Below are 13019 nucleotides of genomic sequence, written 5' to 3'. Positions count from 1 at the left end.
TCACAGATTTACATTCAATATGTTACGTCTTTGAGGCCAGGCTGTCCTACATTGAATAAATACCAGAGCAACTAGGCTCCATACTATACATCCATCCACTACATCCACTAGCCAGTCTCTTGAGGAGGTCTACTGAGATACTAATGGCCCACTGAGATACTAATGGTCCTTTAGGCTGGGCCCAAATCTGTTTGTGCTGTTTTGCCCAAATGCAATGGTCATTATCATGCCAAACATATGATAGTTGATACGAGTTGGCTATAAAGCATAAAAAGTTCTGGAACCAGGCTGATTACGGTAAGGCACTTGTCGTTCACTGCGCTTTATCTGACGGCATCAGAATTACAAACTGAAGCCCATTTCCCCTCTCTAGTTCAAAATCTGCAGCCAGTAACCCATTTAGCAATGTTCTACTAAACTATGTAAGAAAAGGTGTTTTTCTATGGGGCTGTTATCTTTCTCTGTTGTCTTTCTCTCTCCATCTCCCCCCAGACTCCCTTCTGCATCTCTCTCTCTCTCTCTCCATGTGGACCAGGCTGGGTGAGGAAGGATTTACTTGCCTTCATGGCAAATAAATGCTCCACACACAGATTGTCTATGATCTTGGCGGTGGCCTGGGCCTTCCTCTCACTTTTCTCGTCTATGTTGACAAACGCAGCCCTCGACTTCGCCCTCAGAGAGTCCAGCGTCAGGCTGTACTTAATGGCTGAAACACAACAAACACCAGTCATGATTAGGGTTGCAAAACTCCAGCAACTTTCCCAAAATGCCTAGTTTTTCTATAAATCCTGGTTAGGGTTAGCTACAGCAACCTCAAAATGAAAGCTTTCTATTTGACTCCTTTTTACTGTTCTTATCGAGAGTCCGCTTTAATTCGCTGCATATGATTGAAGGAGGTTTACACTGTGAACATGTAAACATACTGTATGAAAGGAAAGGGGTTGATCAGACTCTCACCTGTGCCCGAGTTAGTGTCGTCCTTCTCAGACTTGACGCTGTAGCTAAAGCAGACCCTGGTCTTCACACACGCAGTTTCCCTCCCGCCCAACATGCAGCCTTTAGAGGGCTGCTGTAGGTTGATCTTGCTCGGGTCAAAGGTCATGTTGGCATAAAGCTCAGCAACATCCTTGGACCTGGATGACAAACACCAGATTTATGCAGCGTTCAAAAAACAACTGGGAACTCGGGAAACATAATGACGTCAGTGATCTTCAGGTCGGAAAGTCAGAGCTCTAGAAAGAGGCCCGAGTTCCTGACTTGGAATTCCGAGTTGGATGACCGGTCAAATCGATTTATCCCAGTCGGGGGCACATTTTTCTCCTAGTTCCCAGTGGTTTTAAACGCACTGAAGTTGGAGATCTCCCAGTTCCCAGTTGTTTTGAACACGGCATTAGCACATGGAACTGGCACATTCAAGTTGCAAAAGTGAATGACCTGTGAATTAAACTGAATTAATACACGTTTCCAAAAAAGGAAAACTGCTTCCATTCCTTTTAAGTAACCCCCAAATAGAAAATATGAAGCACATTATTCATGTCTTCCATGAAAAGAGGTTTGCGACCGCGCTCTAAACCACATCGCGGGCCCATGGCAGCTCTACAAAGGAATCCATTATGACGGAGGTCACTGGTTTCCGTGGCGTAACTGAGTTCTACAGCTGCAGTATCAAACTGTTAGCGCCACAGTTAGCGTCCACTGCCATGGACGCTCTGGAATTAGGGCGTGACTCTCCAACAGTCTACAGCCCCGCTCTGTTAAGCAGAGGTCCAAGAGCCCAGGAGGAAGAGCTGCCAAATCATGTTTTAAAATCTTTGCCTGCTGGGATTTGGAGTTTTTCACACAGCCCTGGTCAACCCCGGTCAGCTAGGCTCGTTCCAGCAGAAACTGAGTGGGTGTGAGGGATCCCTGGATGGGGGCCCTGTGGTGTGTAGAGAGCTCAACTCTGTTATATGAGATGGGAGGAAAGGAGTGAAGAGGGTTCAGCTCCATGAACTCTATGAGGAGAGGAGGGCCAGGGGGTTTGAACATAGAGAGGAGGGGGTTGTTGGTTCAAATCCCGAGAGGGACACAGCTGTGTAAACCAGAGTGACAGTCTTTGATAGATGAGCTAAAGATATAATAATACAGTTGTGTGAGATATGAGGCTACTGCTATTACTAATAGTTCAAGTGGAGTGCTAGAGTGAGTGTGTGTGTGTTCCTGCTTACATGCGCGGCATGAATTTTATGTATTGACTCTAAACGCAGAGGTACTCACCAAAACAGAGAAGCGCCTCCCAGACCTCCGATGGTAACGTCTATGATTCCATCTCCGTTCAGGTCCATGACTCCATGGATTGACTGGCCAAAGAACTTAGTCTTCACCCCGTCTCCAGGACCTGGGATACGCTGAAACCACACCAGCACACACACATTCAGAGGTCGAACAGGAATACTTCTACGGTATCTACTGTAACTGCATATCTACTGCAGAGTGTCTATCCACAAACCCCTATCCCACACATTGATTACAGATGAGGACCAGTGGTGGCTGGTGGAGGGAGAAATCTGAGGATATGGTTCACATGTGTTCCATTCATTCCATTCCTGCCATTAGAATGTGACCGGCCTTTGACTTCTGGTGACACCAGACTCCACAGACGGGGAACAGCCTGACCACCTGGCCTTTTCTTTCTTCACCTGGACGTATTTCTCCTTGATCGTCTTCTTGGCTCCGTGGTAGATGTAGACGGCTCCTCTGTGGTCATTCTCGAACGGTGCCCCGATGGCCACGTCCCGGTTTCCGTCCAGGTCCAGGTCGCTGACCTCGGCGATGGCGGTGCCGAAACGGGCGCCACACGGGTCATTCTTGCGAACGTTGGTGCAGCCATGGGAGTGGGCCGAGGTACAACACGTCTGGTTGTCCGGCTTCAGCGTGGCCTGGTGCTCAAACATGCCCTTCTGGTGGTGTAGGGTGATGGAGAGAGAGAGAGAGAGAGAGAAAGAAAGAAGGAAGGAAGCAAAGGGGGGGGGAGACAAATGTTTGAGCATCATCAGACCCTTGTTCTAATCCAATGCCATCTTTTTTTCTAATGAGACTTTGTATTGTATCAGACAAACATCCCCGAGGTCTGATCTCCAACTAGATAGTTACATTCACTTATTAACCTTCACGGAAATGCATTTTTCATTGAACTTAATTTACGATGACAGGTCAAAGACACACACAGTGCACCACACACCTCATTGAGTTTGAAGACGTACACCTGTCCCTGTTCCTCCCTCTCTGGGCCCATGTACATAGGAGCTCCCACCAGCAGGATGTCTGTGTATGAGTCCTGGTCAACATCCACCGTCTGGAGAACGCTGCCAAAGTAGGAGCCAATCTACAAGGAGACAGACAGGATCCATAGAACGGGCGTGGAACTTCTAATCCTGGATTATATAGTCCATGGGTCAAACTACATTATAACCACTCAACCGTAAGTCCAAATACATGCTTTAATATAAACCTTTCCTTAGCCTCTTCTCGATTCCATGCTCAAAATGAAGTAGAAATACTGCGTGATCTAATGCCTCGACATAAGTGAACTCTTGTGAATTCCAGAGTACATTATTTTCCGCTCACTTTGCAGTATCTCATTTCTATCTAATGCATACCAAAGATGTCCTAAAACTATTTCTTGTTGCATTGGTAAAAAAAAAAAGTATAGTTCTCTTCCCACACCCGCTGTGTCTAACCACATTAACCCATGCGTTTGACAAAGCAAGTACAGTAATTAACGTAAAGATGCTGCTTGTAACGCATCGTGATGACGGTGGTGGAAGATTGATGACGGATGGTTTGAGGATTGGTCACCTGCTCTCCTTTCAGCACTTGTGTGACTGTGATGTGTTGCCCATCCAGTTTGTACACGATGACTCTGCCTGTGTGGTTGTGCCGCGGTGCCCCCGTGATATATAATACACCATTAGGGGTTGATGCCGACTGCACATCATAACCTGCATGGTGGGCAGACACACACACACACACACACACACACACACACACACACACACACACACACACACACACACACACACACACACACACACACACACACACACACACACACACACACACACACACACACAAGGACACAGAGTCTCTATTAGAGGGTTATTTGAGTACATTGGTCTCCTGGCATTAGTTTAGTTTAGTCTCATTGTTAAGAGGAAGCAGTAAAACACCAGAGAACAGAGAGGAGTGTGTGTGTGTGTGTGTGCGCGCGTGTGCCTGCATGAGTGTGTGTGTGTGTGGTTCGTTTTTCTGAAGAACACTATACCACAGACAGTTGATATGTCAGACACACACAGTGTTTGTGTTCGCCCGGTCTGAGGCGAACAGCCACCCAGATTGTTCTCCGTGACACCTTTTTTAAATAACATTATTCTTTAATCCCACACAGCGTCTTCCCTACAGCCCGTAAAAGGTAGTAAGAGATGTAGGCCACTGTAAGCCCCGCGGGTCTGTTATTTCAGTTGGAGTATAAGCATATCTGCGTCCCAAATGGCACCCAATTCCCTACATAGTGCACTACTCTTAACTAGAGCCCTACGGGCCCTGGTCAAAAAAGAACTGCAGTATAGAGGGAATAGGGTACCAGTTGGGACGTAGACCATGTTTCTGTCTACTGTAGAGTAATGGGGCTGGTAGTCCACCATGCTACCCTGGGCTGTTTATACAGGAGCTGGAAGGCACTAAGGACTGTCCAGTTTCCAAAGTGTCAGTACAGGTTGTTATTGTACAGGTTGTCATTGTACCGTAATCTAAATAAGAAGCTGTTCTTCTTAACTGTTCAATTCAAATATATATATATATATATATTTCCCTTGAGGGAATGCCATGAGTGGAGTGGCTCATATAAAACAGTAGGTCTAGACTTACACATAGATAACTACAGCAACAGAGGACAGGGCAGGAATTCAACGTCATAAAACAACCATGTATGGTTAAATAAAGGTTTAAAAAGGTAAATAAATACAGTGTCATCCATGTGGGTGGTTTGTCTGGTCGGGTCTGGACTTTACCCACGTAACCCCACCAGGCTGTGTGTGTGTGTCGTTTGTACTTACCCACATACCCCGCCAGGCTCTCCTTCCTCTCGTCCAGGGGGTCATGGAAGTCTGCGTTTAGGGGAACCATGGTACCCTGGTCTGTGTGCATCACTACTGTCCCGTTCCACTCATACGCTCCCACTGCTCCCAGCATCACACCCTCCTATGAATGAATGAATGAATGAATGAATGAATGAATTTATTTAACAACTATAAAATACATTTCCCTCAGCCATGTGAGTACAACAATATGTACAGTATCTGTCTTCTCAATCATTCTGTTTTTCCAAACCTACACACCTGTGACAGACATAATTTTGTATTAAGGACTATACTAACGTGTATTTACAAAGCCCTTTTTTACATCAGCAGATGTCACAAGGAGCTCATAGAGAAACCCTGCCTAAAACCCCAAATAGCAAGAAATGCTGATGTAGAAGCACGGTGGCTAGTGGGAAACTCCCTAGAAAGGCAGGAACCTAGGAAGAAACCTCGAGAGGAACCAGGCTCTGAGGGGTGGCCAGTCCTCTTCTGGCTGTGCCAAGTAGAGATTAGAAGAGTACGTGGCCATTAAGGCCAGATGGTTCTTCAAGATGTTCAAACGTTCACTGACAAGCAGTAGGGTCAAATAATAATCACAGTGGTTGTAGAGGGTGCAACGGGTCAGCACCTCAGGAGTGAATGTCAGTTGGCTTTTCATAGCCGAGCATTCAGAGGTCTAGACAGCAGGTGCGGTAGAGAGGGAGGGAGAGAGAGGGCCGAAAAAAAGCAGGTCCGGTCAAGAGCACATTGTTCCTAATGCAACAATGCACACATAAAAAAATTAAAGAGTCAGATGAGACAACAGCTCGTAGAGATACTAGAAAGCTAATCTGCTGTCTTTGTAATGTCGTCTTCTGTGACAGCATGGGCAGTGACATTAAGGGCCTCCATCCAACTCTTTGGGACATTATGCTACAGCACAGGAAACAGGAAGAGACCCCCCCCCAGGAAGTGGAAATGCTCATTTGAGTGAAGGCTGAACAGACCAGTGACCACAGTGAGAAAGACCACTGTCACAATGCAGGCAAGTCAACTAAGAACAGATTCATATTCGCAACGACGATATCAAGTCTGAATGCAATACAGTGTCATGTAGCCATTTCCCCCACAGAACCCCGTTTCATGAATACAGGAAGACAGGACAGGGTAAAGTATTTCACAAGATGGAACTGGGTCGTTCCACGAAATAAGTGCCTTTTGGGTCCATTTGTTTTAATATGGTGAAACTATTCCTTAAAAAAAATGTTTTTCAAAAGAAACAGTGAACATCTAATAGTCAATTCAGTAAAAGCAGGTGAGCTGGTGTTTTGTGGTGGAAAACTGAGCGGGTTGAAAAGAACATGTCAACCCTGTTGTCCATAGATAAACAGGCTACGAATGTTTTAACGATCACGTTTTTTGTTGTTGTGAAGCTTGCATTCAATTGTCACCCTCTGTTGCCCACAAAACGCGTCCATGAGCACTGTCACAATGGGATTTTTGGCTGATTTAAGAACAAATTGTCAATCATTTTACAGTCAACCTTGTTACTTTATTTGGCAGTTAACATGCACTTACTATAGTCATTGTTATGTTATTTTACCTTTTGAGATGGAAAACATGCTTTTTATTAAGTTGAACATGTGTTCTTTATGACAGAATGAAAAAATGAGGTGAAACCAAAAGTTTAGGTAGAACCTTTTTGTTTCCAGGTAGAACCCTTTCCACCAAAAAGGGTTCTCCTATGGGGAGAACCGAATAACCCGTTTGGAACCCTTTTTTTGTAAGAGCGTAGTGCATGTTCACTCCAACTCATCGACAGAGGGGAAATGCCTGATGAATGCACATAAGGTTTGGGAGAAGAAAAAAAAAAGTGTTTTGTTTGTTCAAAGTGAACATCCTCTCACGGAAAAGGCATCTCTTGTTAGTTCTCCTCTCCCCCACAGGACAGATATCTCTGGGCTGAGAGGGGAGAGGAAAGAGAGGACAGAGGGTCCCCTCTTTAGTTGGATCATGGTGAAGAACCAGCACAGGGATAGACAAGACGGTGAATGAAAGATCTCACTGGCCACACACACCGGTCGAATCAATATCGTTTCCCACGTCATTTCCAAGAAATTCGTTTAAATGGAATAACGTTGGACTAACGTGGAATAGACGTCGAAGTGATGTCTGTGCCAAGTGAATAACGCAACACCCACCGTCGTTCTGTACTGTATCTGACTGGGGCCAATCAGCGGGCAGTCACACATTCACAAACGGGATATCCTAGAAACCGATCCCCGTGGCAATATGCTGCACCCTTTAGCCCAGTGGGCTAGGACAGTGGGAGTACACTATTAAAAGAGAGTATTTTGAAACATAAAACATTTGATAGATTTACGCAATTAGTTGCCCTTGGGTGTTGGGAAAGCCTAGTTGCATAATAATATAATATAATATGCCATTTAGCAGACGCTTTTATCCAAAGCGACTTACAGTCATGTGTGCATACATTCTACGTATGGGTGGTCCCGGGAATCGAACCCACTACCCTGGCGTTACAAGCGCCATGCTCTACCAACTGAGCTACAGAAGGACCACATATCGCATATTTTCCAACTGTTTCTTTTAACAGTATAGGATAGTGGAAAGCAGGGGTAGAAGGAGTTTAGTTGGAAAGGGGAAAGGGGAAATGAAAGCAGGGGTGTATTTATTACAAAAACCGTTTCAGAACCAAACAGAAGCAAGCAGAGCAAAACAAGAGTCTCTATTGGACAAATGTATGTAGGTCCCTCCTCCCTTCAGTTTGACTCCGTTTAAGAAACGTTTTGCAACAGAATCGGCGTAATGAATACGTCCCAGGAGTAGAAGGAAACAACAGTAGGCAATGTGGACTCACCTTAGAGGTGTGGGCACTAAATCCTGCCTGGGACATCTCCATCTCAAACGACGAGGTGTAGTTACCTGACGTTGCTGTGGAAAACACATTCACATTGATCCATTACTATACGATCACATTACGATACGATCACTCTCACTGATCCATTTTCATTGGAACTGTCTGCGGACTGTTTTTAATGTCGTTATATTGTTTCTAAATTGTACGACTGTGTGGCTGTTTGGATGATAACTCACTTCCCCCTTGGGCATGAATAAAACACAATCTCATCTCTCTTTATTTCACTACGTAGAGAAGAACTCGAGCACAGCTCCGGTAGAAGAACCCGCCCTTGGCCACCGTTGTCGCTGAGATCAAAGTAGCACAAAGCATGTCGTCGCGATTTAACTAGAAGAAAGTAGCTCAGCCTACCTTCCAAGGCAAAGATCCTGCTTCCCAGAGCGTCTACGATGGTGAGCAAGGCAAACTCGTCGGACACATTGAAGAAGTGATCTCCCACAGGATCGCTGGAGATGTTCTTGATCTCCTCAATGAACTTTTTCACTTCAGTGATGCTTCTGTTGTTCCTGTTGTAATCACCAAGCACCTGAAGGGAAACAAATAGTGTCGTTTTTTTTTATTTGATTTATTTAACTAACCGTTATTTATACAGGCAAGTCAACTAAGAACAGATTCGTATTCGCAACGACGATATCAAGTCTGAAAAACAGTCCTCTATATACAGAATGTGGTCCATGTAGGGAACAGGATTTGAACCCATAACTCTTGGCCTGCCTGGGCTGGAAGATTCCCAGTTGCAGACTCCTAGTTGGAGGATTCCCATACTGGTTATTCTCTCCTGATTCATAGAAGCCTCTTACCAGGATTTCTGGAAAATCTGAGAATTCTTGGAAAGTTTCCGGGATTTTGCAACCCTCATACCAAACCATCTAAACTACGTGAGAGACGGTGTGTTTATTTGAGGTCTGTTAGGGCTGTGACTGTGATCTTGTCCTGACGAAAAGGTATGTTACAGCTTTTACTGTGGTGAGGCTATTTGAGGTATTAATATTGAGGTATCATGGTTTTGATGGTCTTATACTCACTGCAATACCGAACCTCTCAATGTCGTCTTTCTCGCAGTCTGCGGTGACATTTTTGAGGTTATGAGAGTCATGTGACTCTCCGTCCGTCACGATTATCATGACCTTCTTGACCCCGGGCCGCGCCCCTCGCTCCACTGTGAAGGCCTCTTTCCTGAAAATCATAAATCATTTTTAACTCACTTCACACATTGTACAAGAAATAGACACACTTAACTGAGTGGAACAGTAAATTCAACTGAACTCAATTAAATTAAGTACATTTTATGTAAATTGAGCAGGACCAGACTCTTGTACTGCACCTTGCCGTGTCGATACCCAGGAAGGTCATGGTCCTGACACCCTGTTGCTGTTCAAGATTCATCACTTTTCCCAGCAGGGATAGAGTGTTATTAAACTGGCTGAGGTTCACATTGTGAATGACTTGCTCTCCATACGACACAATGCCCACCTGGAACAAAAAGGCGGGATTCAGACAGACCGACACTCACTCGAACGTACAAATTCGCCCTCATCTCACTCGCCCTCTTCCCTTTAACCTCCTTTACCCTCATCTCACTCTCTGCCCTTCTCTCCAGTTCCCTCTTTTCTAACTGTCCCATCCCGTGGCACATTCCAACACTCCCAACACTCCCAACACTCCCTCCCAACACTTCCAACACTTCCAACACTTCCAACACTTCCAACACTTCCAACACTCCGAGACAGCCTGGTAAAGTAGGCTAAGTGGTTTGGTCTGGTGAGTCTAGTGTGATGTCATTCTCTTTATATAGCACGCATGGGTACTTATCCAGCTATGGAATATGGGATCTATAAAGGGAGAACTTTGTAGGACAATATTTTCCAGTGCAGCACAGAGGAAAACTGTAATTTCACCATTAAGCTAAACCACTGTGAACCAGCTCCTCTCCAGAGGCAGGGGTATTCTAAAAAGGACTCCCCATTCACATAAAACCCATTTTTATTTTTTATTTTTAAGTAACCTTTATTTAACACATAATGCCCTTGGACTTTTAAACTAATAACAGTATGAGTGATGATTTAACAGTGGTTCTGAGACTGTAATGAATAGATGATCATCGTGTATGCATGTATCTCAAAGGCAAGGCAACAAAGTATTATTATTATATTGTGCTGTTACATAATTAAAAGACAGCGAATTGCAATTGATTGCTGCTGGCATCTTTCTATTCCGTGTCCCTCCTCTTTTCTCTATCCATCGCTCCCTTCTGTCCCTCTCTCAGTCGTGTCCCAGAGTTGATACTGTGTTTTTAACGGGTCCTTCTACGGGGTTCTTCGAAAGGTACCGTCATCTAAAGTGTTACCCATTTTTTCCCCTCTAGTATACAGAAAGGAGAAATCACCTGGGACAGTTTCGGTCCAATTTCGATATTTTTCAGAAACTTGACCAGGAACTCAATGATGCTGTTCCATGGCCATATACTATTGGAGCCGTCAAGCACCATGACAATGTCAAGCTCCTTGGCACACTCTGGAATACAAGAGGGATTCAAATAATGTGGCCGTTATGATCTGTGTAACACAACCAATATATCACATACTACACGCAATGTAGAATTTAGTTGGGGAAACAGACATGTGTTTTGTACGTCAATGTTTAAACTGTTAAAACCGCAGTTGCCAACAGTTTATATACAATAAATGCATTAAACAGTTGCTTTGTGCAGTGGAGAGAGGTGACGAGAGGGAGAACACTACAATACCCAGAAGCTCTCCCATCTAAAGTAGTCCCTCTTGAGTCTTGTAAAAAAAAAAGGCCTCGTTCCAATATCCACACTACCACAGTATACTACTGAGAATGAAGCAGAGGACATGCATTCTATTGGACATGCATTCTAAGTGGTACAGTATGCCAGAATGGATATCCGAACACAGCCACAGACTACACGATAATGTGCTGAGAATGCATGTCTAATACAGTGTCTGAGAGTGAGACTACACAGAGGTGGAAAGCTGTATCTCATCTATACTGAGGTTTAATAGTCCACACCAGGGTTTCCCCAACTGGTGGCCTTGCGGGGTGATTTTACTTGGCTCCCCAAAGTTTTCTGACCAAATTTTTGTTCTTCTTGTTGGACATAAAATATCATAAAAACACCAGCAAATCAGCTCCAAGTGATTGTACTTCTGGAAATCTGTTCCAAAGTACCCCCCTGCATAATAGAGAGACATACTGTAATGGGATCGTATACAAGGTTTGAAATGATTATGTTTTAGTCAAATATTATATCTGTTTGGGCTTCTTGCTGTCAATGTGCAGTGTTAAGACAGCGATGACAAGTCTCTCTCAAAATCTGTCCTAACTTGGGCATGCATGGCAGCAAGAGACTGGAGAGTAGTTTACACTCAGTGGAATGCTCTTATGTACACAAGCGATGTTTCTCTCTGGGCCACGTGGCTCGAGGGGTTTCGTTGGTTAGGGGGTGAAGAGAGGAATGGGTTGGGGGGGTGTAGAGAGAGAAAGCTCTGCTCTGGTCTGTCTGGAGTAGGATGTAAAAAGAACACCAAGGTGAGGGATCATGCAGCACTGGTCTGACTGTAGTTCTCGGTGTGTGTGTGTGTGTGTGTGTGTGTGTGTGTGTGTGTGTGTGTGTGTGTGTGTGTGTGTGTGTACCTGGTGTGTGTGTGTGTGTGTGTGTGTGTGTGTGTGTGTGTGTGTGTGTGTGTGTGTGTGTGTGTGTGTGTGTGTTGTTGTCCTGTACCTTGCACGGCCGGGGCGATGGAGTTGAGTACCTGGAAGGTTGAGCTGACGTTGGTACATACCCCAGAGATGTACGTCTGCTGACCACACATGTAGCCGTACTGGGGACCACAAGCCTGGACGAAAATAGTACACACACACACACGAGCGCGCGCGCGCGTCACGGCAGAATCTGAAATAAGGTCATTAGGACATTCCCCCTGAAACGTCTTGAAGAAGCAGCGCTAACGTTAGCTCATCATGAGACCATGAACGCTACACACACATGCTCACTGGGTTAACCTGGACTCGGAGTAACTGACTCTCTGAAGTACAGTTTCTGATAGGCTAGGACTCTCTAGTCAACAGTCCTTATATGAGCAGTGAGGTACAAGCCCAGTGAAGTGGCAGAGGGGGAAAGTTCTGGTCAGATCCGGGCTTTGTAATGTATATCTTATGTCATCATTATAAATACTCAGACCCATTCTTCTAGACAGAGACACACAGAGAGACAGAGACAGAGAGACAGAGACAGAGACAGAGACAGAGACAGAGACAGAGACAGAGACAGAGACAGAGACAGAGAGAGAGAGAGAGAGAGAGAGAGAGAGAGAGAGAGAGCCACAGGAGGTTGGTGGCACCTTAATTGGGGAGGACGGGCTTGTGGTAATGGCTGGAGTAAGTGGAATGGCGGCGAATACATCAAACCCATTCCATTCGATCGTTTCCAGCCATTATTATGAGCCGTCCTCCCCTCAGCAGCCTCCACTGGCGTGGGTGTGTGATATATATGTCAGCTCTAGTAATAGTAACAACCGTACTGCCTCTTGCAGTCCAGGGCTGACATCTAGATTTCCACATGGCCTCTTACCAGAAAGCCTCCTTGAGGGTTGGTAACCAGCGTCGTTCCCATGGTCATGTTATCCTTGACTTCGTGTAAGTTAGGAATTGTTGTGTTTTCTGGGAAAATATGAAATAAATAAATAAAGTCAGTGAAAAAAAGAATGAGTCCTTGAAGAGAAAGAACAGCTGGTCAAATTCCTCTGTCCATTTTCCCATAGGCAGAAAGTCAGACGACCCTTCCAGAACCATGGAACTCTCCGGACCTCACTTTTAACGATGTGCACTACTGAAATGTAGCTATTTTATTTACCTCAGATAATTATGCATAGGCTATGGGCTATTTCTACCGTCTTTACCGGTAAAAGCAAACACGCACCTTTAGTTTTCCAGCATAAATACTGCAGCGTAGCTAGCAG

General features: G+C 45.0%; 1 protein-coding gene across 2 annotated transcripts in view; it reads right to left on the bottom strand.

Annotated features, from left to right (window-relative positions):
* The window catches only part of itga1 (integrin, alpha 1), a 67489-nt gene that overhangs the window by 14209 nt on the left and 40261 nt on the right, over positions 1-13019 (bottom strand). Inside the window, exons 4-17 of one of the 2 annotated variants that reach the window (XM_035776715.2) lie at positions 12632-12720; positions 11783-11897; positions 10424-10551; positions 9362-9510; positions 9063-9213; positions 8389-8563; positions 7978-8051; positions 5094-5238; positions 3838-3980; positions 3221-3364; positions 2679-2939; positions 2257-2387; positions 958-1133; positions 561-706 (exon numbers count right to left, since the gene is read on the bottom strand). In XM_035776715.2, the coding sequence (XP_035632608.1) occupies positions 561-706; positions 958-1133; positions 2257-2387; positions 2679-2939; positions 3221-3364; positions 3838-3980; positions 5094-5238; positions 7978-8051; positions 8389-8563; positions 9063-9213; positions 9362-9510; positions 10424-10551; positions 11783-11897; positions 12632-12720 (2027 nt within the window). The remainder of the gene's footprint in view (positions 1-560; positions 707-957; positions 1134-2256; positions 2388-2678; positions 2940-3220; positions 3365-3837; positions 3981-5093; positions 5239-7977; positions 8052-8388; positions 8564-9062; positions 9214-9361; positions 9511-10423; positions 10552-11782; positions 11898-12631; positions 12721-13019) is intronic. The other variant, XM_035776716.2, reaches the window with a different exon arrangement.

This window comes from Oncorhynchus keta, chromosome 9 (genome assembly GCF_023373465.1).
Source record: "Oncorhynchus keta strain PuntledgeMale-10-30-2019 chromosome 9, Oket_V2, whole genome shotgun sequence".
Lineage (NCBI taxonomy): Eukaryota > Metazoa > Chordata > Actinopteri > Salmoniformes > Salmonidae > Oncorhynchus > Oncorhynchus keta.
Note: the sequence above shows the minus strand (reverse complement) of the source record. Positions and strands in the feature narration are given on the sequence as shown.